This window comes from Colossoma macropomum, unplaced genomic scaffold (genome assembly GCF_904425465.1).
Source record: "Colossoma macropomum unplaced genomic scaffold, Colossoma_macropomum, whole genome shotgun sequence".
NCBI classification, from domain to species: Eukaryota; Metazoa; Chordata; class Actinopteri; order Characiformes; family Serrasalmidae; genus Colossoma; species Colossoma macropomum.
Window position 1 is genome coordinate 4,562,221 of NW_023494784.1, and position 24,558 is coordinate 4,586,778.

The following is a 24,558-nucleotide window of genomic DNA, read 5'->3' on the forward strand; positions in this document are numbered from 1 at the left end:
AATCAACACAGTAGAGTATAGCAGCACTGCTACCGACTAAGGCTGCGTTCACTCAGCAGGTAAAAGTGGCCCAAATCTGATTTTCTCATCAAATCAGATTATTTTGTTTGACTGTTGATATTGTATTTTATATGTGATCTGTGTGCAACATCAGTCTGAACAGATCAGCTCCTAAACTGACCCACATGCGCTAAAGAACAGAGCGTCACGCTGCTTCACGGCTCATCCAGAGGTGAACAATCACGACCGCCAACGAACACCAGTCGCTCCCGGAGGATCAGCTTCATCTTCACCAGCATCACAGGAGCCATCATGAAGCTTCACTGACTGACAGCTGGGCTCATCACCCAAAATGTGTTGGAGCTGTAAAAAGGGCGCGGTCACTTCTTTGGTTTGTGTCCTCAGATTCTTTAAACTGTTCTTTCAGACTTCTAACTGTTCTTTGACGCTGCAGCCTCGTTCTCACGTTTCTCAACATTTCTTTAGAAATCTCTTTGAACACAGAAGGTTTTGGATGAGTCTCTTCTAATTTTGAACACAAACATCAGCCTAAACGTTTATGAGTCTCAGCAGGGTGAAATTATGACGAATGTGGAGTTGGATTGACGTAAAAGTCGCATGAATTCCGATCTGGCTGTTCAGACCGAGTGGCATTGCCGCAGATTGGATACGTATCGGATTTCAGTACCACATATGAAAGCATCTCAAATCAGAACTGAAAATGTCAGATTCAGTGTTTTTATCTGTTCACACAGACACACATCTGTGTCACACATGAGGAAAACGGTCAGATTTGGACTTTTACCTGCTGTGTGAACAAAGCCTAATGACTAGTTTTGTGTTTAAGTTCTGTTTTCTGTTTTAATTTTCTGTTTTCTTGATGATGAAGGGAAATAGTTTATATTAAGTGATGCTCTGTAACTCTGAGAAGTCTCAGGTGTCACCAGCACCAACAAAGTCATGCTGTGATATTATCTGAATCATTTCTGACTCAGAGCTCATTAAAACGTGGAGAAAAAGTGCAGATTCTAAACGCTCAGTACAGTGTTTGTAAGTAAAAGAGGAAACATTTTGTTACAATCTGACTTTGATGAAAAGTTATTTTGTGTAATTTTTTTTTTTGGCTAGTTTTTCATTTTTTCTGTTTTTGCTATTTTTTGACATCAAAACAAACAGAAGAAGTGAAAACGGGAGCCTCTCCTTGCGGAACGGAAATCACGTGAATTTACTCATTATATATCTGTGTGATTATGTAATTACGTATAAATCAGTGTGTAATGTAAATGACTGTGACAGACTTTAACATACTTTATTATTTAAGGTAAAATCGATTGGTTGATACTGTTTAATATTAATTGTATTCCAGTTATTTTCTTTAAAGTCCAAACAGATGAACCCAAAGATACTGACTGTGATGCGTGAAAGTGGCTTTGCTTTCCTTAATGAAATTTCCATACTTTCCTATGAGTAAGAATGTATTCACACTCAGCCAAATGAAGGAGTTACAGCAGTGACAGATTAATCCTGCGAGCCTCCATCAGCTTTACTGTAATGAATGTAGGACTTAATAATGAACTGTAAATGTGTAGGATTCAGAAAAGATAATAAACCATGAATAAATGTTTGTTAATTAATAATTACAGTGTCTTTATCGTGTGTTTGTGCTCTGCTGGCGGCTCCTGTCTGCTTTAGTTCTGTATCACTATGATGAGCTTAATTGGATGATAAACAGTCGATTTAATTAACCGTTATTTTCAGAAATGGACGAGTTTAAAGTTTTCTTTCCAGCTGTTCAGTTTAACCAACATACAGAACTCTCAGAAACCAGTTCACTAAACACAGGGTTAATAATAATAATAACAATAATAATAATAATAAAAATAAACTTACAGTTACAGTGAACAATATTTTGTATTAATGAACAGCTTCAGATAACAAATCCAAAATTATCTAGCAGTAGAAGATCACTGTGGTCTGCAAATACATATCAGAACAGGGAAACACGCTTTCCAGGCTTTAGGAATAACACGACCTGTAATAATGCAGAATGACTCACAAGCGACGATCACTGCTCGAAAAGACAAGATGCAGGACGATCTTTCATCTGGGCAAACTGGTCAAAAACTTTTCTCTCAAAGTCACCAATCCATGAATGAATTCACTGTCAGAGCAGGAGCAGGCAAGGAAAGCAGGAGAGTGTTTTAGCTACACTCACAGTTAGCCATGGTTTTCTCTTGAACCTCTCTGGACTGAAGGAGCAGTGTTTGACCTTTCCCGACTGAATGGTGTTGAAACCCTCTGTCTGGTGTGTCCCAAACGTTTAATCTCTAATTTCTGCTCTAATGGCTGGAACCAAATTTAACTTGTATTATTTTTTTACTCGACTCATTATATTGCCTTGCTATTAGTAGTGGCTACCACAGCAGATTAGGAACAATGGCTAACTGTGTAGCAACACCCATACCGTAAACGATGTTACTAAACATCTGGTCGTATGTAAATGTATTAATTTTTTATTAGCTGCTCTCTGTATGGGGCCAGCGTGATCGGCCCCACAACTGGTTATTTAAAGCGTGTTGAACATGCAGCGCGTTTTTAACTGCTCACTTGGTCAGACGAGCTCTGACCGGCCCCACGCTCACCAAACGAAGACTGCTATCAGAAACAGGTAGGGTACTGGCATTTACACAACAGGTACAGGAAGATATTCAGAATGTATCGGACAGACTGACCACTGTCATACCTAATAAACACGCAACAATGTTAGTTATGAAGAAAAATATATATATTAGTTGTTACTAATACTGAATTATTGGTCATGTCATGTACTGCTCCACAGCGACATCTGGCCCCTAATGTAGAGATGCCACTGATTATTATTATTATTATTATTATTATTATTATTATTATTATATACCCTGTGATTGGCTAATAGCCACTAACTCCTACTAGTGGCAGTAATTTATTATAATAATCAATAATGAGTAATTATTATTATTAATAATAACAATGATAATAATATGTAATGAAATAACTGATATTACTCATTACACCAGTTGAACCTGATACAGACACACTCTGGTCATCTGGAGTCTTATGTTTGTAGTGAAAGAGTGTAATCAGTTCAGCCAATCAGAACAGAGCTCATTTACATATATCAGTCTAAAAGACAGTAACAAAGCAGCCTGTATAAATGTAAATATAAATATAAATTATTATAATGTATTATTAGAACAATTATAATAATTATTGTTGTATGTCTGATAATTAAGATTTGTAGCTCTCCCTCCTGCCTGTGATTGGCTAGCACTAGTAGACCCACACCCCCTACTGTGATTGGAAGACAAAAGCCCCACCTGGCTCATAGTAGCCCCGCCCTTTGTGCTATGATTGGCTAGCAACAGCCCCACTTCTTGCATGTGAAAGGTGGCCCCGCCTGCTGTGCTCTGATTGGCTACTATCTAGACTGCTTTTCTAAATACGATGAAGTGAATTCTAGCCCTGTGATTGGCTAATCACAGTTCATTACTCCTGCGCTGTGATTGGCTGGTGTTAGAAGCTCCTCAGCCCCGCCCCGTGTGTTCTGACTGGGTGGATGTGGCCCCGCCTCCCCTGCTGTGATTTGCTGTCTGTGTGCTGGACTCGGGGAGTGAGGCGCGCGCTCTCAGAGTCTGTGCAGGAGCGCAGCGCGTGCGGAGCGGAGAGGTGAGGCTGCTGGACTGATGGAGACTGAGCTGGTGAGATAGTCACACAGTGGAGGTGATGGTGGTGATGATGATGATGAGCTCCGGGATGAAGATGAAGATGGATGAGGCGCAGGCTTTGGCGCGGAGCTGCGCGAGCAGACCGGATTTCGTCCCGTGCGACGGCTCCGTGTGCGCCACTCACTCTCACGGGAAGTGCTTCAGACTGCACTGGTGCTGCTGCCTGGGCTGGTGTCACTGTGAGTACAACCACACACACACCTCACACATCCACTCTCCAGCTGTTCGGCTTTTACATTGTTTACCCTGCTGACAAAATTCACAGAAACCATTACAAGTCTGCGCTGGTTTCTGTTGGTGTCCAGTACTCAGTAATGGTATTGTGTGTTCTCCTGATGTGATGATTTCACAGTGTAAAGGACTCTAATGGTCTAACAGGTGTTCTGATTCTAGATGCACCTGCTGATTTCCTACAGGAAGCTAGTCGTCCCTAACAGTAACCATTGAGCCAGTTCCCAATAGAAAGCAAAACCATCAGGTTTTAATCCTAATGGTTCTGATGGTCTTTTTTTCAGCAGGGTAGTTCTCCCATGCAAAGTCCACACGCTGCAGGTCTGTGCACATGAACACGACTGACACAAACTACACTCAGCTACACTCAACAACACCCAACTACACTCAACTACACTCAACTACACTCAACAACACTCAACACCCAACTACACTCAACTACACTCAACTACACTCAACAACACTCAACACTCAACTACACTCAACTACACTCAACAACACTCAACACTACACTCAACTACACTCAACTACACCCAAGTACACACAACGACACTCAACAACACTCAACAACACCCAAATACACTCAACTACACTCAACTACACTCAACAACACCCAAATACACTCAACTACACTCAGTTACATTCCACTACACCCAACCTCACTCAGCTACACCCAGCTACACTCAACAACACCCAACTACACTCAACGACACTCAACAACACTCAACAACACCCAAATACACTCAACTACACGCAACTACACTCAACTACATTCAGCTACACCCAACTTCACTCAGCTACACCCAGCTACACTCAACTACACTCAGCTACACCCAGCTACACTCAGCTACACTCAACTACACTCAGCTACACCCAGCTACACTCAACTACACTCAGCTACACCCAGCTACACTCAGCTACACCCAGCTACACTCAACTACACTCAGCTACACCCAGCTACACTCAACTACACTCAGCTACACCCAGCTACACTCAGCTACACCCAGCTACACTCAACTACACTCAGCTACACCCAGCTACACTCAGCTACACCCAGCTACACTCAACTACACTCAGCTACACCCAACTACACTCAGCTACACCCAACTACACCCAGCTATACTCAAGTACACCCAACTACACTCAACTATACTCAACTACCCCAACTACACTCAACTAGACCCACCTACACACAACTACCCTCAACTACTCTCAATTACACTCAACTACACCCAGCTACACTCAGATACACCGAATGACATTTAGCTGCACCCAACTACACCTAACTACGCTCAACTATACTCAACTACACCCAGCTACACCCAACTACACCTAACTACACTCAACTATACTCAACTACACCCAGCTACACCCAACTACACCTAACTACACTCAATTATACTCAACTACACCCAGCTACACCCAACTACACTCAACTATACTCAACTACACCCAGCTACACCCAACTACACCTAACTACACTCAAGTATACTCAACTACACCCAGCTACACCCAACTACACCTAACTACACTCAAGTATACTCAACTACACCCAGCTACACCCAACTACACCTAACTACACTCAACTATACTCAGCTACACCAAGCTACACCAAGCTACACCCAGCTACACCCAACTACACCCAGCTAGACTCAACTATACTCAACTACACCCAACTGCACTTAGTTACACTCAGCTACACTCAACTACACTCAGCTACACCCAACTACACTCAACTACATTCCACTATACCCAACTTCACTCAGCTACACCCAGCTACACTCAACTACACTCAGCTACACCCAACTACACTCAACTATACTCAGCTACACCCAACTGCACTTAGTTACACTCAACTACACCCAGCTACACTCAACTATACTCAGCTACACCCAACTGCACTTAGTTACACTCAACTACACCCAGCTACACTCAGCTGTTGTGTTACTGTAGGTGCAGAGTGACTTACGCTTCATATGTGGTTCATATAGGGGTGAGATGGGGATTGTTGATGTGAGCCCGTGAGTTCAGGTGTGCTGTGTGAGTGACGGCCATTCGACCAGTACACTGTGTATCTACCTGCCGTTCAGCAGCCTAACGGCCTGGGGAAAGAAGCTGTCTCGGAACCGGCTGGTTCTGGGCTTTGTTCTTCTGTGCTGCCTGCCCCTCGTGGCCTGGGTGGGTGGAGTCCTTTATGATCCTCCTAGTCGTCTTCAGACAGTGACTGGGGTATAACTCCAGGAGAGACGGGAGCTGAACCACAGTGATGGGCTGGGCTGTCCGGACCACCCACTGCAGAGCTTTGTGTTGTGCAATCATGAAGATGTCCGATCACTCCAGTGAGGAGCTTTGATGTGAAGGTGTTGTGAGGTTTGTGGTCAGTCAGGTGATTGAGGTGTGCAGTGTTGGTGAATGTAAAGGTGCTTTTACCTTCTATACTCCTCATATGTTGATCTCCTGAGGTTCATCACTGTCCCAGTGTATGAGATGTAGCCAGCGTGGAATCAGGGGTCCCGTTACTACCTGGGTGGAGGAGAGGAGGCATTGCTCTGTTTGATTATTTTGAAAATAAGAGAACATTGTTTTGTCTTAATTTCTTTTTGAGCATATATTTTGCACGTCATGGATATGAACACTATAACATGTACAAGTGTGTTTTTTTTTGCTTAAGATGCAAAATATTAGGACCCCCCAATGATGTTTCACTGCTCATCTAATGGACCTTCACCCCAGAACATTAAATGGAACATTAAATTTATACATATTAAGCAGCGTTTTATTAATAGAGCTTTTTAAGACCCAAAGACGCTTTACAACGGAACCATAAAATTGTAATAAAACAGTTTGTATTAATAAAGATCAGCAAGAAAACACATAAAAATGTACCTGTCAACTGCATCACTCTAACATTCCACACTTTACTGGATTAAGACAATCTGTGGATTAACTGGACGCCTGAAATTCAAGAAATCACTGTAAATCTGATCTCACTTCAATCAGAACAGCTTTATGTTCCAGCACGTGATCTCAGATCTGCAGATACTGACCTTCTACAAACACCTTCAGTAAAATACAGAAAACGTGGAGAGACTCTTTCAGTTATTCTGCTTCTAAACTGTGGAGCTCAGTTCACCGTTTATCAGACAGTCGAGCTCAGAGCTCAATAAACTCAGAGCTTTAATAAACATCTGAAAACGCAGCTCTTTAACTCAGCGCTGCAGTAAAACTCTACGGCTCTTTGGTCTTTATCTTTTATATTGATTTGTGTCATTTTCTTATGATTTCAAATTACTCATAATTTCTTGTATTAATGTTAAGCTTTATCTCCTGTCTGTAAAGCACTTTGAGCTGCCACCGGCATGAAAAGTGCTCTATAAATAAAGATTATTATTATTATTATTATTATTGTTATTATTATTAATAATGTTATTATTAATCTCACATTCACAGTTCATGCACTAATAACTGTTAGACAGTCATTAATTAGTTTGCCAAGTCAGATGTACCCAGTTTCTCCCCCCTCGAAATATAGTCAATGATCCAAAACATGTTTGGTGTCTGAAGTTTGGCTCTTCAGTTTTCACACTGGAGCTATTAGGGAACATTTCTTCTGAAGACTGAATTCAGCTACACTCTTAAAAAAGAAAGAAAGGTTCTTCAAAGGTTGTTAAGTAGCGGGAATGGTTCTATTCAGAACCATGAGTTCTATATAGAACCATTTGAATGCTTGAATGGTTCTTTGTGTAGTGAAATCTTCAGATTAATCAAGAATGTGTTGCATTTGGTTCCATGTAGAACCTTTTTAAAAAGGTTCTATAAGGCACCAAAAAAGGTTCTGTTATTTTTACAAGCTTGACAGTGTAACAATAGCAGAACCCTTTTTGATGCTATATAGAACCATATACAACACATTCTACATCAATCTGAAGAACCATTTCACCAAAGCATGCAAATGGTTTTATACAGAACTCATGGTTCTTAACAGAACCATTCCCTTGACTGAAGAACCATCTTTTTGAAGTGTGTACTTTAAGGTCACCCATTGCAGACACAGCTTTAATCTCCATAGAAAGCCATTAACCAATAGAATGGGACGCTCTGGAGCAGCTGCACATGATCCTAAGGTCTCCATGCCCAGTGCCAAGAGTGGGCTAGAGGGGTCTAAATCTCCCCAGCATTGGGCTGTGGAGCAGTGGAACTGTGTTCTCTGGAGTGATGGAGCTCCATCCAGTACCTTTGGGATGAGTTGGAGTGATCCAGAACTGACCATCCAACATCAGTACCTGACCTCACTAATGTTCAATCAAATCCTCACAGCAGTGTTCCAACATCTAAAGTCTTCCCAGAAGAGTAGAGGCTGTTACTGCAGCACAGACTCACTATTAACACCTTCATTTCAGAAGAAACACTGGAGTCTACAGACGTTTGGACACATAGTGCAGTTATCAAGTAATAGAGGCTTATACACCACCAATTAGCATGATGCTAACTGCTTGCTTAAAGCCTCAAACTGTGCGGAGGTGTTCAATAATCTCTAATAGACTTGATTAAGTTGTTTCTGACACTGTATGAGATGCTGAGATCTATAAACATGGACTACAGTACTTTAGCGTAGCTGAAACAGTAGCAGCTCCATCCTCAGGACTGAACTCTGTCTGTATGCGATGCTGTCAGTTATTCGGTTGTGGAGCTCGGATGATTTTGTGTCTGCCTGTCTGGATGATCTCATACAGTCGGCTCTCTCAGAGAGGAGAGAGGGAGGATCTGATGGGGCTTCATTTCCTTCTAACAAACGACAGACTCACCAAACTGTGACTGGAAGCAGCGAGTCAGTCAGCTGTTGCCTGTGTCTGTGGTGCCAATTAGACTCCACTGTAATGTGCTACAGTGAAACAGACCCAGCTGTCAATATCAAACACAGACAGTCATGCTGGAATTTTAGATTAGAGCAATAAGCCACAGTGATTATATCACAAGTAAGGGGTGTTAATATGCAGAGTGGAGTAAAACTGCCTTAGCTGTGATAAAATCACTGTAATGCATGCCCTCAAGTGGTTTGCTGCAAATGGGACGCATCAATACCGTCCTCCCGATACCGATATCTGATCTTTAAGTATCAGTCGATACATTTTATTAATACATATTTTATTTTGGTTAATGCCAAAGGTGTTCTGTGTCACAAAAACACACCAAGCTTGAATGATTTAGCATTTACATGTTTAAAAACATCAGTTTAGTTCAAGCTGCGGTCCAACAATAAAAACTATTGAAAAACAATGAATAATTCAGATCTTAGATATTTACAAGGATTATGTTCTGATCTATTCTGATCTATTTAAGCCCAAAACATTAATAGTTATATTAATAAGCTAAATATATACACAGTCATCATTTATAGAGCACTTTCTATTCTGTCTGTCCCAAATTTACACTTCTGAAAAAAAAAGTTACATTTTATTTTTTTTTTAACTGAAACACAATTTCTATAAATAAGTAAACTTTTCTGTGTAAAATATGATGATTTTCTGTGTGAACAGCTGTTCAAAGCTGTGTTTGCTGGTCATGTACTGGCCGAGTTTTTGAGCTCAAAATTAGTTAAAATTGTCTCTGAAACGGTCACTACTGACACATTTGGTAAAGTTTGGGTAGAGTTATGATTGTTTTGGTAGTGACAAAATGGAAAATTCAATCATTTGTTTTAATAAAATAAACATAATACATTTATAGAGTCACTCAAAGCAAAAGAAAAAAATATTTGTATCAAATAAGGGGGGCTGGGGTTAACTTTAGCCACTCCTTACTGAGCTAAACCTGGGTGCCGCCCTCAGTGCTGATTTACATCATTTTAAAATAACTGCAAACTAACCACATAAAATAGTTGAATAAAAAATAAAAACAACAACTCCCAAACTCAAAATCAAGTAACTCATAAAGGTTGTATTTCAATGAGGAGACGGCGTCATAACAGGTCACAGCGCTGCAGCCCGACTAGAAACTCACTGTCACCACCTACTGGACACATTTTGAACTGCAGTCACAAACATGTTTCAAATTATGTTATAAAACGTAAATATCATTGTTTTAAAGGTTTTTTTTCAGAATTAGTATTTGAGCACTCGTTCAGAAATACCAAGTATTCAAAGCCTGTAAGACACTTTTTGGCCCAGCCATATTGTGTGTTTATTTAAGTTTATTTAAATAGCGGAGCAGAGTGGTTTACAAACACAAAGAAGAGAATTTTAACCAAATGTAACTTTGACTATGACTGATCATGTATTTTGACCAAAAAAAACAGTATTTATTTTTACCTCATTGATTGTTGTAGCAACCAATCAAAACAATAGATAGTTATGTTTATATTTCCAAGTCAATGTAAAACTTCCCCTATCATTTGCGACTCATTCATCATGGATAAATGGTTTAAATCATGGTCATTCAAGCTTCTGTGGTCATTTGTTGGTTACGAGTTGCAAAAGACTGAGAACTCCCAGTGCAGCAATACAGCAGTAATAACCTTAGATTTGTAACGAACTGAACGACATCGTTTGGACGTCGCAGCACCAGTATTAGCGTTTATTGTGAATAAGACTCTTCTGGGGTTCAGTGCTCACTCACTCCTGCTGGACGCTGCACAGGGACTCTGTGAGTTTACTCTCCGGGCGCTGTAATGAATCAGGAACGCGAATCCTCTGCCTTTTATTTTTAGATCCGTGTCAATGCCTTTGTACATAATTGATATTCGCCACATGGCACGCGTGGCAGCGTGTGACAGCGTTTCCACGGTAATCTCCAGAGAAGAGCTTTCTCTCCGCACGCTCGCTTCATCTTTTGTTCTTTGTTTTTTTTTTTTGAGGTTAATCCTCCTAATGGCATTGTACGCTGCCCTGCTGCGACCCGCTCGCTGTTTGTAATGCACTGAGAACGCTGGCGGAGAACCGCAGAGACAAGCCCCCCCTCAGTGCGCATGAACTTACTCCACACAGTCAGAGTTTGACTGCATTAAGAAACTGTTCCTCCTCCTCACCTCTAATGTAGTCGATCAGCTGAGACTCGTTTGGTGACTGAAGTTTTGCCTTTTTAGTTTTAGCACTGGAGATATGAGGCTAATGTCGCTAACAAGTAGTGGAAGTCTACAAATACCATTAGGGTCATTCTACAATAAACGCCCACTTTTCTGTCTCTCCATAGGAGTCCCTGGTGTTACCGACCCTCATTTGTGTTCCACATAATAAAGAAACACCAGAGACATTTTAATAAAAAATGCATTTTACAAAATTACTACAGAGCATCAAACCACATGTTGTCAATCATGGAATATCCACTAAAATATGGAATTTAATCCATTTGTATTCTATTTTTTCACAGTTACCTCAGAATAAAGTCAGTCACACCAGTGACGTCAGCTAAAAGCTTCATATGAAATCATGAGCTAAATGAGAAAATCTCTGTTAACTGAAAGACACAGTGGACTCACCATGTGCTTTTCTTCATAGATCCTCAGAAAACAGGTAAAAGGAAGTCGAGTGAGGTCATCAGTGTGACTTTTATTTCAAAATAAGAGATTTTTTGTTACGCAGTAACACCAGTGACACGACTCCTGGGGGCGACAACTTTCATTATATATTTTATAATATTTATATGGCATTTGTTTTCTTTATGTTATTTACATTTAATATTTCATGGTCATGTATAGATTATTGCAGTTAAACTTTTTTATTTTGAAATATAAATACATTGCAACTCTAACATGTTTTTCAAGTGTAATATATCTGTAAACGCTAGGGACACAAAAATGGACGTTTCTGTAGAATGACCCAATTAGCATGGTGATAACTGCATGTATAAATCATTAAACACATTCACACACAGACCTGCTTATGTTGTTTCTGACACTGTACAATTACAGTTAAGCAAAAGAACCGTAGAGGGAGTCTGTTAGTGTGAATAACATCAAGAGATGTTAGAGCTAAGCCTATTGATAAGCATCAAAATGTCAAAAGCATCTCTATGATAATGCTGGCACCATCCTGGGATTAGTACTATGTTAGTGCTAAGCTAACACCAATTTACATTAGCTTTTTTTGTTGGTATAGATTAAACACAGACATTTTAAGTTATTCCATATGTTTTATTTGAAGTGTCTAACAGACAGTATCAGATATCTGAGCTTGTATGTATCAGCGTTACAGTGACTCTTACAGTAAAGAGTTCTGTCATAGAGCTGCCGCCACTGTTTTACATTCCTAACAACTAACCGGAACACTGCTTAGACTGTGGCTCATATTCACAGTCAGTGACATATCTAGAACTTCCAGAATGCCTAGAGTGATGTTATTCCTTTTGAAATTGGTCCTGTTGAAAGTCAAAGCGTGATTGGTTGATTCCTCTGTCACTTCCTAATTATGTTGGTAGTTAATCTTAACATGTAAGGCCTTCAGTCCAGCTCCTGGAGTCTTATCATAGAAACTTCCTCTTTTTGCCTTAAGTTGAGATCTGACAGGTCAAGATTAGATTCTTCACAGATTCATATTACAGTCATTTCCTAGCAACCGACCATACACACAGCTCAAACATAAACACGTAATCAAAATAATCAAGTTATTTATTCAGTCAGCTGCTGTTACTGATGTAAAAAAGGTCTAAACAGAACTGAAGTGTGATAAACTGTAAGTGGTGAATACTGTGAGAGCGCCCCCTGCTGTTCATCAGAGCGTCACCGCTCCCCAGTTTCAGTCTCCATTTCCCAAATGCTTTAGCCGAGCGCGCTAACGTTACTCCTCCTAATAAACAGACACACGTTCAGCTCCGTCTCCTCATTATTCACCACCATCACTGTAATATTTCATCATCAACATTAACACACGAAGGTGATCAGAGGGGCGGTGGAGATCGAGTCTGCAGCGTCTGAGATCTTTAAAACGCAGAGTTAGAAAAGAAAATCATCTCACAGTGAAAGCAGCGTTTTACAGTAGAAATAAATGGAGCTCATTATGCTGGTAGTGAACTATGCTGCTGACTCAGCTGCCTAAAAACCATAGAAACAGACCTTAAACAGAAGTGAGGACCCTGTTGGGGTTCATCCTAAAGTTAGGACAGTATTTATGAGGTTTAGTCTAGTTAGGATGTTTGTGTGATGCTGTTTTCTTATCTGGAGTTCATGATGAGATTATGAAGTTAGGAACTGTTATTCTGGAATAGATACTGAACTAAATTCAGATCAGATTTAAGATTACAGAGTTAAGAAGTTAAGAAGTATCTGTAATATAACTCCAGAAGTCTTAACCAATGGGAGAGCTCACTTGGCTGTATCTACCTAGTTACCACAGAGAAAACAATCCTGATTGGATGATTTTCTTTTGGGTGCTTCAAGAATTTAACCTCTTTTCTTCCAACCAAAACTTAACAATGAAATAAGAGCATTTCTACAATACTTACAGAGCGTAAAAACATTAAGCACCATGATTAAATGAAATAAAAATGAACTAAAAAATTACACATTTTTTAAATTAAAATTTTAATTTGGTAGCATTAGCTAACTTACTAAGATAGGCTAGTTCCGTTAGCTAATGATTGTAGTTGGCTAACACACACTGTCTACCATGCTGTTGGTAACATAACTAACTTTAGCGCCATCCCAGCTAATGTTATGTTTGTTGTTACTGCATGTTTAAAGTGAAGGAGTGATGGTTCAGACATTCAGCTAGCAACATGCTCATTAGCATACATACCCTTCCTTGTTAGCTACATTAGCCTCGTAGCTCCAGTGCAAAAACTATAGAAGGAAACTTCAGACGTCAAGCGAGTCTCGGCTAATCGACTACATCTGGGGTAACGGGATTTGGGGGGGGGCTGAAGTGTTTCTTCACATTTAGAAATGACAGAAGTTGTTTTGCTTTAACTTTTGAGAAACAGTCGCTGATGAATCTCACTCTGAGCTTTCGGCCCAGGGTAAACTGACTGCCTTGAACTGTGATAGATGATCAGATGAATTATGTAGTGTGTTTTTGCGCCTGCCGTCGTCTGTGGTGGCACCGTGGAGCTAATCGCTCTCTCTGGAATCACCATTCAATCTTTAAGTCATGCGGCACTAATGTGAAGGTTACTGCTAAAGCAAACGCAGAAGATAGGAGCTTCCCTTATTCTCTAATCACACTGAGCAGGACATAAACCCGCAGCCGATTACAGCTCCTCAGGTTTGTTAAAACCAGTTATGATGATGATGATGATGATGATTATGTTAGAGATGCATGTGGAACCTCAGTGGATGGTTCTTCAGTCGTTCCTTACTCTGCTGCTGTTTATTCTAATACAGCTGTGCTCAGAGCTGATTTGGATCTCTAGGATCTGTGAAATGGCTGGAACAATATAATGATCCAATTCCCGATTCACAGTATTCAATTCAAATTGAGTTTTGAAAATATACGTGCCAAAGGGCCACACCTTAAACACTGCAGATATGGAACCTAAACTGCAAAAACAAACAAAAAGACAATTCATTCTTTTTGTGAAACAGTATATTTGCATATCGCTTTTGTCGGAACAAAACCTCATATCTCCTAAATAGTAATTTTACAGGGGAAGGAAAAAAACCTACTTTACTTTTAATGTAAGTCAATGGAACCAGAATTTATTCCAAGTAATTTTGGGTCATTTCTTTTGTTCCATTCATCATGAAATTTACATACAATGTAAAGACTAACAGGCATTTTCAAATTTCAAATAATGTCAAAAACTGAAAAATGACAGAAATGGAAATTTTGTTCAGACAGCAGTGTTTTATATATATATATATATATATATATATATATATATATATATATATATGACCCAAAATTCAGCCTACAGCAATTCAGCACGGCCTGTTCACTTAAATTATAGGGATTATTTCAGTGTTTCCGCCCAGACTGCCTTTTGAGTAAGGCACAGCCAATCAGAACAAAGCTCATTTACATATATCAGTCGTAAAGGCACAGTAACAAAAACAGCCTGTTTAATTCTGAGGTATAAAGTGAGGATAGAAAATGGACCTGCAGAAATGAATTATGACTATCTTTGATAAATAAAACCACACAAATGAGCTTGGGTGTGTCCTAGCTTAAGCCCCGCCCCTTTATCACCCTCTTTGCTCTGATAGGCTGCACTCAGACGTGTAGTTCTGCTCATTAACAGTGGTTTCAGTGAAAGATGGTAAAGGAGAGACGCTCTGATTAGAGAACAGCAGTAGCAGCAGTTTTGAATTAGCGAGGACTAAACCTCTATTACCCGTCAGCCTCGTAGCTCCAGTGCTAAACTGAAGAAGCTCAGCTCTTCAGTGAGCTTTTCTGAGTGTGTGTGTTCGGTGTGATACGGGCTGTGAAGGCGAGTGATGATCAGTGCAGTTTGTGCTGCAGACGCTGTAGACTGAGCTCAGTGTCTGCAGAGTGAACAGAGCGGAGCTCCTCCTGCTGCCGCCGCTCCAGCTGCCAAACGCCACTCTGGCTCAGAGATAAGACTCTTTGTCCAAATCTGCAGATAGAAAGAAGCGGAAATCTGTGAATCGGTGCCAGAGCGGACGGACGGGGCCTCGGCTGTGAAGCGCAGCACAGAGGAATATGCTGAAATCATTGTTTTCCACTTCAGTTCAATATGCAAGTGATGATAAAGAGCCTGTGTGGACCGTTCTACTGCATTAATTCATAGAACACAGCACAAAAAATCAAATATAAACAATTAGGTTTTCAGATCTTAGGTGTTTACAAGGACTGTGTTCTATTTAAATCCACGGCTTTAATAGAGACAGTAATAAACATAACATAAATATATACACAATCATCATTTATAGGGTTCTTTTTATTGGGAGGAGTCTGTCCCAAACCCCAACCCCTAATTTACACTTCTGAAAATAATACTTACATTAAAAATCATTTTTAAAAATAGCTTTTTGATTTTTTTATTTAAGTAGAAAGATTTGGACTGATCATGAGTTTAATTTTTTTATTAGATAGATGCTGCTCCCTGTTTTCATGTCACTACTAAAACAAAGAGTTTTAGTCTGTGGGCGGAGCCTTGTTTTAGCCATGCCCCTGCATTTTAGAGCAGGAAGTGAGGCTGCATCATTGTCCCTCATGGCCACATGGTGAGCAGTTAGATCCCATTGTTTTGAAGTAAATGTGTCCCAAAGTCTGAAAGTCAGTGTGGAACATTAAGAATCGTCATATTTTCTGCAGTTCAGCACTTTTTAGTGTTTTAATGTAAAATATGATGATTTTCTGTGTGAACAGCTGTTCAAAGCTGAACACATGAACTGCTGAGTTTCTGAGCTAATGAGCTAAAATTGTCACTGAAACAGTCACTACTGACACATTTGGTAAAGTTTGGTAGAGTTATGATTGATTAGGTAGAGACAGAATGGAATGTTCAGTCATTAGTTTTAATACAGTAAACATAATTAAGGTTTAGAGTCACTCAGAGCAAAAGGGTTTTAGTCTTAAGTCCAAGATCAGTTAAAATGTGTTTCAGCTCTGACTCTGAACCAGTTCAGCAGAATCATCCATATATGAATAAGTCCTGTTTTATTATCTGGTGTCTGGTTTAACAGTAAAGCTGAATACACTGCGTGTTTTGATGTATTATTGCAGTAATCATTACAGTAATATTACAGTAGATGTACAGTGAGGTGTTTATACAGTATAATCTACCTCTACTCTCTTAAAGAAGGTGGTTCTACAAGGGTTCTTTAGTAAAGAAAATGGTTCTATAAAGAACCATTAACACTCAAAGAACTTTTTGCATGATTAAAGGGTTCTTTGCATCATAAAATGGTTCTCCAGATTGATGGAGAATGTGCTATAGATGGTTCTTTCTTTTTGGGAAAGGGTTCTATACAGCACCAAAAAGCTTGCTTTTATTGTAACAAGTTTGTTTCATAACAATAGCAAAACCCTTTTTGGTGCTATACAGAACCCTTTTCAAAAAGGTTCTATATAGAACCATATACCACACATTCTCCATCAATCTGATCTATAAAGAACCATTAACATTCAAAGAATGTGCTGTAGATTGTTCTGTTTAGAACCTTTTTGCAAAGGTTTCTGTATAGCACCAATGATGTGCTCTGATGTCAAGCTTGTGATAATAGAAGAGCCCTTTATGGTGCTGTTTTGAACCATCTTTACTGAAGAACCCTTGAAGAACAGTCTTTTAGGTGTGAAAAATGTTTTTCCAGAACAGAGAGAGAGAACAGAGAGAGAGAGAGAGAGATATAGAGAGAAACAGAGAGAGAGAGGGAGAGAGAGAGAGACAGAGAAAGAGGGAGAGAGAGAGAGAACAGAGAGAGAGAGAGAGAGACAGAGAGAGAGGGAGAGACAGAGAGAGAGAGAGAGAGAGACAGAGAGAGAGAGAGAACAGAGAGAGAGAACAGAGAGAAAGAGAGACAGAGAGAGAGAGGGGGAGAGAGACAGAGAGAGAGAGAGAACAGAGAGAGAGAGCAGAGAGAGAGAGAGAGCGACAGAGAGAGAGAGAGAGACAGAGAGAGAGAGAGAACAGAGAGAGAGAACAGAAAGAAAGAGAGACGGAGAGAGAGAGGGGGAGAGAGACAGAGAGAGAGAGAGAGAACAGAGAGAGAGGGAGAAAGAGAGAGGAGAGACAGACAGAGAGACAGACAGACAGACAGACAGACAGACAGAGAGCTGCTGTAGTGGGTGGAAGGTTGTCCTGCAGTGACGCTGCTGTCTCTCCTTTCACTGTGTTTGCAGACAAAATCACTCTCCAGCTGTAGAAGGGCTGTAACTGTAGGAGCGCTCAGTAACACACAGTTACTCCCACCTACACTGACCACTGACCGGCCACTTCATTAAGTCCACCTCCTTGTTTCTACGCTCACTGTCCATTTTATCAGCTCCACTGACCACATAGTGTCACTCTGTAGTTCTACAGTTACAGACTGTAGTCCATCTGTTTCTCTGCACACTTTGTTACCCCGTTCTTCAGTGGTCAGGACCCCCATGGACCCTCACAGAGCAGGTACTATTTGGGTGGTGGATCATTCTCAGCACTGCAGTGACACTGACGTGGTGGTGGTGTGCTAGTGTGTGTTGAGCTGGTGCGAGTGGATCAGACACCTCAGTGTTCAGGTCTCAGGGCCTGGGTGGGGGGTGTATGAACACTGTTGTGTAAAGTCTTTTCCATGTTTTAACTACTTGTAGATGCTAAACTTGTTGGTCAGCAGAGCGTCTGTGTGCTTCCAAAGAGAAGTGAGGCAGTTTCCTCAGCAGGCTGAGCTGAGCTGAGCTGAGCCGAGCCGAGCCGAGCTGAGCTGGGGGCAGATGGCCCGTTGTTTCAGCACATGGAGAAAGACGCTGACTCGTCCTTCAGAGGAGTTTCATTAGGCTTAAACAGGCCGAGCTCACTCAGACACCTGCTGACTGCAGTAGATAGCTGAGATATGGAGGAGCTGCTACAGAAGGAGCCCTGCTTAAACTGAGTGTAGCAAAAAATGAACTCACACAATTCGCCATGACAACAAACTGCTAACATACCTACTAATAACATAGCTTTAGCTCTCCAGCTTTCGAAGTGCTAATTCTAAGATCAGTAATCATCACAGTGATGTATCATCAGCCCAGTTTTAATGTGCTGCATGTTAACTGTTTCTGTCTGTGTGTGCAGGTAAATACGTCTACCAGCCCATGACCAGTGTGGGTCAGTTACCCAGCACCGCTATCCCAGCTGCCCCGACCTTTTACACGGACACCATTGACCTGACCATCTCTCTGACCGAACGCTTCCTGCGGATCGCCCCCTGCTTCCGGCCACCACTTTACCCAGAATCCCCCAGATACTGCAACATCGCTGAGCTCTTCATCGACGACTACATTGTCAAACGCATCAACGGCAAGATGTGCTACGTCCAGAGGCCACCGCCTCTGACGGACGCCCCGCCCAATCCTCCTCCACTGGCCCCGCCCCCTCAGACTCACCCGGCCAATCCTCATCAACGGGATGCTCAGACCGGACAGCATTCTGTGGATTCAGTCAAACAGGACGCTGGCGCCAGACACCATCAGACTGAACACGTTGATAAGGATACAGTTGAAGGACCTAAAATGGACCACTGCTCGTCTCCATCGAGCTCCGAGGATTCTGGGATTAACACAGTGGGCGGAACCTACCTGGAGTCATGTGAGGAAGAGTCTGAGGAAGAGGAAGATGAGCTGAGCGAGGAGAGAGTGTCCAGTCCCAGTAGTCTGTGGGAGCAGGACGGATGTGCTCTGCTTTCACCCTCCAGATCCACCGTGGAGATCATTGAAAACATCGAGACGACAGTGTAACACAAACAGGGCTTTACTGGACTGAGTCAACATCAATGATCACTCTGACAGACTGTAATACACTACAGGAAGTGTAGGGGGCGATATGGCTTCTACTGTTTCATTTAAAAAGCTCTATAATGTTCATATGATCCACTCAGTCACTCTGACAGACTGTAATACACTACAGGAAGTGTAGGGGGCGATATGGCTTCTACTGTTTCATTTAAAAAGCTCTATAATGTTCATATGATCCACACAGTCATTCTGACAGACTGTAATACACTACAGGAAGTGTAGGGGGCGATAATGTTCATATGATCCATGCGTTCCTTCTGACTGAGGGCAGCATAGTTAATCACTTAATTGAATAATAGTTGATAGATTATAGAAATAACTGTTAGTTGTAGCCCTAAACACAAGACAGCCTTTTCGTCCTTATTCTGGTCTGATCTCACTTCACCACAGGCTGTCTGATTTCAGTGGTTTTATCGGACTGTGATTGCACCAAAACACAGGATGTCCCTGATAGGCATCACTGCTCTCACCAATCACAGACATGCACCATCACGTTAACATCCCTTAGATCTTGTTTACTGTCTTTAAAGTGATAGTTTTGCAAAACAAATCTAATTTACCCAGTTTCCCCCAACCAGGCTCTGTACCACAACAGGCAAAAGGTCTCAACTGGATCTTCCTGCGCCGTCAACTTTGGACATTATGATTTTTAACATTTCAGTTTACTTTCATCTTTACAAACAGATTAGTCCTCACAAAGATCTGGAATAAACATTGTAGAAGACCAGACTCCCTATTATAGGTGCAGTGTGTAAGATTTAGTGGTGAGGGTGCAGATTGCACCCAGCTGAATCCCCCTCCCTCACCCCTCCCTTTCCAAGCGTGCAGTAGAACCTACGTTGGCTGTCAGGTTTTCTGCCGCCATCTATCCCGATTTCGTTTCACTTCTTTATGTTTTCTCTTCTTTGATGGTGAGGATTCATCCTCTTGTTCTTGTGCTAAATAATAAGTGTGATCCTCCATTTGTCACGATTTGGCTTCTCAAACTTATCACAACGTAAAATGGTCAGCAGCACCGGCGGCTCCACTGATTCTTCTTCTTTCTATGTCTTCCAGCTGGAGCTACAGCGCCACCAAATTCAGGCTGCTGCTTCAGCGTAGAAATGCGAAAGGCGCCCTCTGGAGACAGTGTTTTGTTTGTTCATTCTAGGCTACTGTAGAAACATGGTGGCGCAACATGGCCGCCTCTGTTGGAAGAGGAGCCGTTCACTATATAGGTATGAAGGGCTCATTTAAAGATAATGAGAACATAACAATTCATAGGTACAGGTGATTATACACTAATGAAGACATGGCTTTGTTACTATATTCCATTTTTGATAATAAATCCCCCAAAATCTCACACACTGCACCTTTAAACCCATCATCAATCAATCCAGGGTATATGGCTGATTTAGCTTTCTGTGTCTGGATTACAAACGTCTTTCTTGTTAACTCATTAGGTTTAGTGTTATAGATTCGCTTGCCCTCCATTCTGCCCTGTCGCCTGGCTCGCCTGGCTAATGTAGCTAACAAGTAATGGACGCTTATACCCCACCAATTAGCATGGTGCTAACTGTATGCCTACAGCCTCAAAGCGTGTTGAGTTGTTCAGTATCTCTACTAGACTTTATTATGTGGTTTCTGGGGGAAATTGTGTAAATTAGTGTAATTTTCTGCAGAGCTACTCCACTGAACCTTAATCTGAGTGTTATTTTGTTTTTAAATTTGAATCCTAAGCGAGTTGATTCTCCATGTGACAGAAGGAAAGTAGATCCCAGCTGCTTTTCAGCTCTGTTTATGGTGATTAAAGATGTAGAATACCATCTCAATGAGTTCTCAGTATCTGCAGGAAGGATGAATGTTAGCTCTAAAACACTCCTCCTGTCACATTTAGCACTGTTACTGAATTTCACTCTCTCTGTTGTCATAATGTGACAGTTTCTCTTATTTTGTTATAAAGACACAAGCTGTTCACCTTCGTCTGTGTCTGTCTTTTCTCAGAGTTCCAGAAAGGTCTAGGTTTTTGTGCTTGCATTTGCTCCATTGTTTTTATGACCAATTAATGCAGAAAACTAGGTCATTCCAAAAGGTTCGTGGTCACACTTTATTTGGATGGTCTCCTTTAGATGCTCTACAGATACCTAAATCATTAAAACAAACTTTCTGGTGATGTTCAGTTGATTACCAACAACATCATGGTTAGGGTTGGGCGTAGATGTAGATTTTGCCTTGAGGTTAAGGTTAGGGTTAGGTTTAGGGTTAGGTATAGATTTAATAAACTCTCACACTGAACTTCAAGTTCAGTTGAATTTAATGGGTATTTAGTTGAATGTTACTGAAAGACACGCTGAGCATCTAAGTAACATTCAACTTCAAGTTCAGTGGCATTTAATGACTATTCAGTTTAATGTTAGTTAAATACACACTGAACATTTACAAAGAATCTACAGTGGACCATCCAAATAAAGTGCTACCGTTCACATATTTTTTGTTTGTCAGACTAAAACCTTGTCCCTCCAAAATGGCAATTTTACAGGAAAAACATTCTTAACTCCTTCCTCACAGCAACCACACAGTGTCATTTCTGCCTGTTTTGGAGCTCCCTGAATTTTCCTTCAACAACAGTAGCCATGTTTACATGCAGCCTAATAATCTGTTAATAATCCGACTAATAGCTTGATCGGAATAGAATACGTCCACATAAACACCTCAGTCAGAATAATCTAGTCCGATTGAGGCCATTCAGAATACAGTTTCTATCCGACTGATCGAGGTGGGTGATCCTGTAAATAATCCGTTAAATAGAAGAATAATATCTGTGTAAACGCCTGTATCTGATTACATTCCCTATCGGAAAGTTTAAGTCCGTTCTGATCATGTTCGTCGCGTCATAGTGAAAGTTTATACCGTTCAACATGGCGGAGCAGAAACTGGTCTGCAGAGGAGACGAAGTTTATGCTCTGATCTTTAAAAGACGGCGGTGGGACGGACGTCCAGCTTATGTGTCTCAGGACACGACGTCTTCCTCTCGGCCTTCTTTAATAAGGACATGTGAAGGACGTTTTCCTGAGTCTGACATCATTTTAAAGTGATTAAAAACACAAGCGCTGCTCACTGCTGCTCGTCTCACTCTGACTGGACTCACGTGATGCTGGTTGTCATGGTAACGTCTACACTACGTGGTTCTCTACACATGCGTGTCATTTTGGATCTGATGACTTGTAGTGTGGATATAAAGATTTTTATCAGATTGTTGAGTAGCATGAGAATAAACACCTCAGTCTTAATCTGTAATCTGAGTGTATTTAATCGGATTGGAGAAAGTCTTTGCATATAAACACAGCCATTGATAGAAATGTGTACATCTTGTAAGAGAACTGGGCTTTCATCTTCACAGGTGATCCAGCAAATCAAAATGTGTAAAAGTTAATGTTTTTAAATTGTTGTTCATCGTGTTGGTTGTGCAGGAGTGTCTGATATGTAAAAAGCTGCATTTCTCCATCTTATCTCAGCATGGCCATCTTTGTGGAGAGGTGTGAATAGTTTTTCACAGCAGGGGCTTCTCACCCCTCCTCCTTCTCCCCTCATTGCTCACAAGCAGCTCAACATTTCACACACAGAGGGACGACAGAGTCCTAGTTCATCTGACAACAAATATTTTATCTGATTAAATTAGTTGGCCCTGTTATCAGGAGATAACAAGTTCAATCCCCGATGATGCTACAGCCTTACCTGTCCAGGAGTCCAAGAGAGCACAGTTGTCCTTTCTCTCTGGGTGGGTAGGATGGCCCCCTCTTCTCCCCCCATCACTCAGCGTGATGCTAGTCAACGCAGGCGTCTGTTAGCTGACGTAACAGATCTGGTGGTTAGTGTTCTCCTCCGAGTGCGTTCAGCTTCACAGGACTCAGCGGAAGCCTGTGCTAGCTATTGCCTTCCTATCGCTGGTGATATTGTCTGACTGGAGGGAACTCCCGACTAAACTGGGAAACAATTTGGAACCCCCAATTTGTTTCCCAGTTCATATATATATATATATATATATATATATATATATATATATATATATATATGTGTATATATATATATATATATATATATATATACACATATAAATAAATAGAATATAAATATATGTCCTTGAAAAAGAGGGTGTTCTGCAGTAAAGACAATGAACACTCAAAGAACCAAGCCTGTAACAATAGAAGAACCCTTTTTGGTGCCATATAGAACCATTTTCAAAAAAGAAAAAAAAAATCCACCACCCAAATAATATGTGGGGGTCCTGACCAACGAAGAACAGGGTAACAAAGTATGCAGAGAAACAGACAGACTACAGTCTGTAATTGTAGAGCTACAGAGTGAAACTATACGGTCAGTGGAGCTGATAAAATAGTGAGTGTAGAAACAAGGAGATGGGTTTAATGAAGTGGCCGGTCAGTGTATGTGGCCATATATATTTTTACAAACTAAAATTCCTAAATGCATTCCAAACACAATAATACATTAATCACAACATGTTTGTTCATTTGCATACATTGGCACATAAACACACTGTCTATATCACGGCTGCCATATCAATTAAATTAATTTGAAATGTTTAATGTTTGAAATGTTTAATTAGAAAACACCAAATGTTTTTTTACACAAAATCTCCACCATTACTTTACACATTAATGTACATTAAAGTTAAGACTTATTCTCTTCTCCTATAACAATATGATTTCTGTTCAGTGATATATTACCCTGTATGGGCAGTGATGCTAAACAGTAAATCCAGATGAAAAGTTCTCCAGATGTTGCAGTAAAGCTGCGCAGTGCCAGCTGGCAGCCCGGCTGAAAATGGCTTTGGAGCGAGAGGGACGTTCAGTATTAATCTGACTAATCATTACTGCTGGAGTTTGGACTTAAACCCCGAACACAGCCATGTACAATTTAATGAAATATGAATTCATAAAGCCGTATGAGTCCTGTAGGTCTGAGTGAGGTCACAGTCTGAGTGAGGTCACAGAATCTGCTTAGCGGCTGTGGAGTTAAGACAGCACTGTCACGCTAACAGAGCCTGACTCTCAGAGTCTCAGAGTCTCAGTTCTGAGGACTGAAAGAGCCCCTTCACTGCAGCAGAGGATGATCATTCATTCAGGATCAGGACAGAGGAAATGGGATGGTGCTAGCATAATCGCTACGCTAGATAAGCTTTTTAGCCTGCTAACTTTACC

At 40.9% G+C, this 24,558-nt stretch overlaps 1 protein-coding gene across 1 annotated transcript; it reads left to right on the forward strand.

The window, feature by feature from the left end:
* The first annotated feature begins 3,710 nt into the window (after positions 1 to 3,710).
* Positions 3,711 to 19,429, forward strand: zgc:162707 (UPF0524 protein C3orf70 homolog B). Its single transcript, XM_036573100.1, has 2 exons — positions 3,711 to 3,943; positions 18,642 to 19,429. The coding sequence occupies exons 1-2, from the start codon at positions 3,763 to 3,765 to the stop codon at positions 19,301 to 19,303; spliced, it is 843 nt and encodes a 280-aa protein (XP_036428993.1). The 5' UTR covers positions 3,711 to 3,762; the 3' UTR covers positions 19,304 to 19,429.
* Positions 19,430 to 24,558: the final 5,129 nt, after the last annotated feature.

Excerpts from the sequence above, each read along its gene's own strand:
- zgc:162707 (XM_036573100.1), top strand. The coding sequence starts at position 3,763 with ATGGTGGTGATGATGATGATGAGCTCCGGGATGAAGATGAAGATGGAT. Across the intron at positions 3,944-18,641 it reads CTGCCTGGGCTGGTGTCACT|GTAAATACGTCTACCAGCCC; the intron begins GTGAGTACAACC and ends CTGTGTGTGCAG.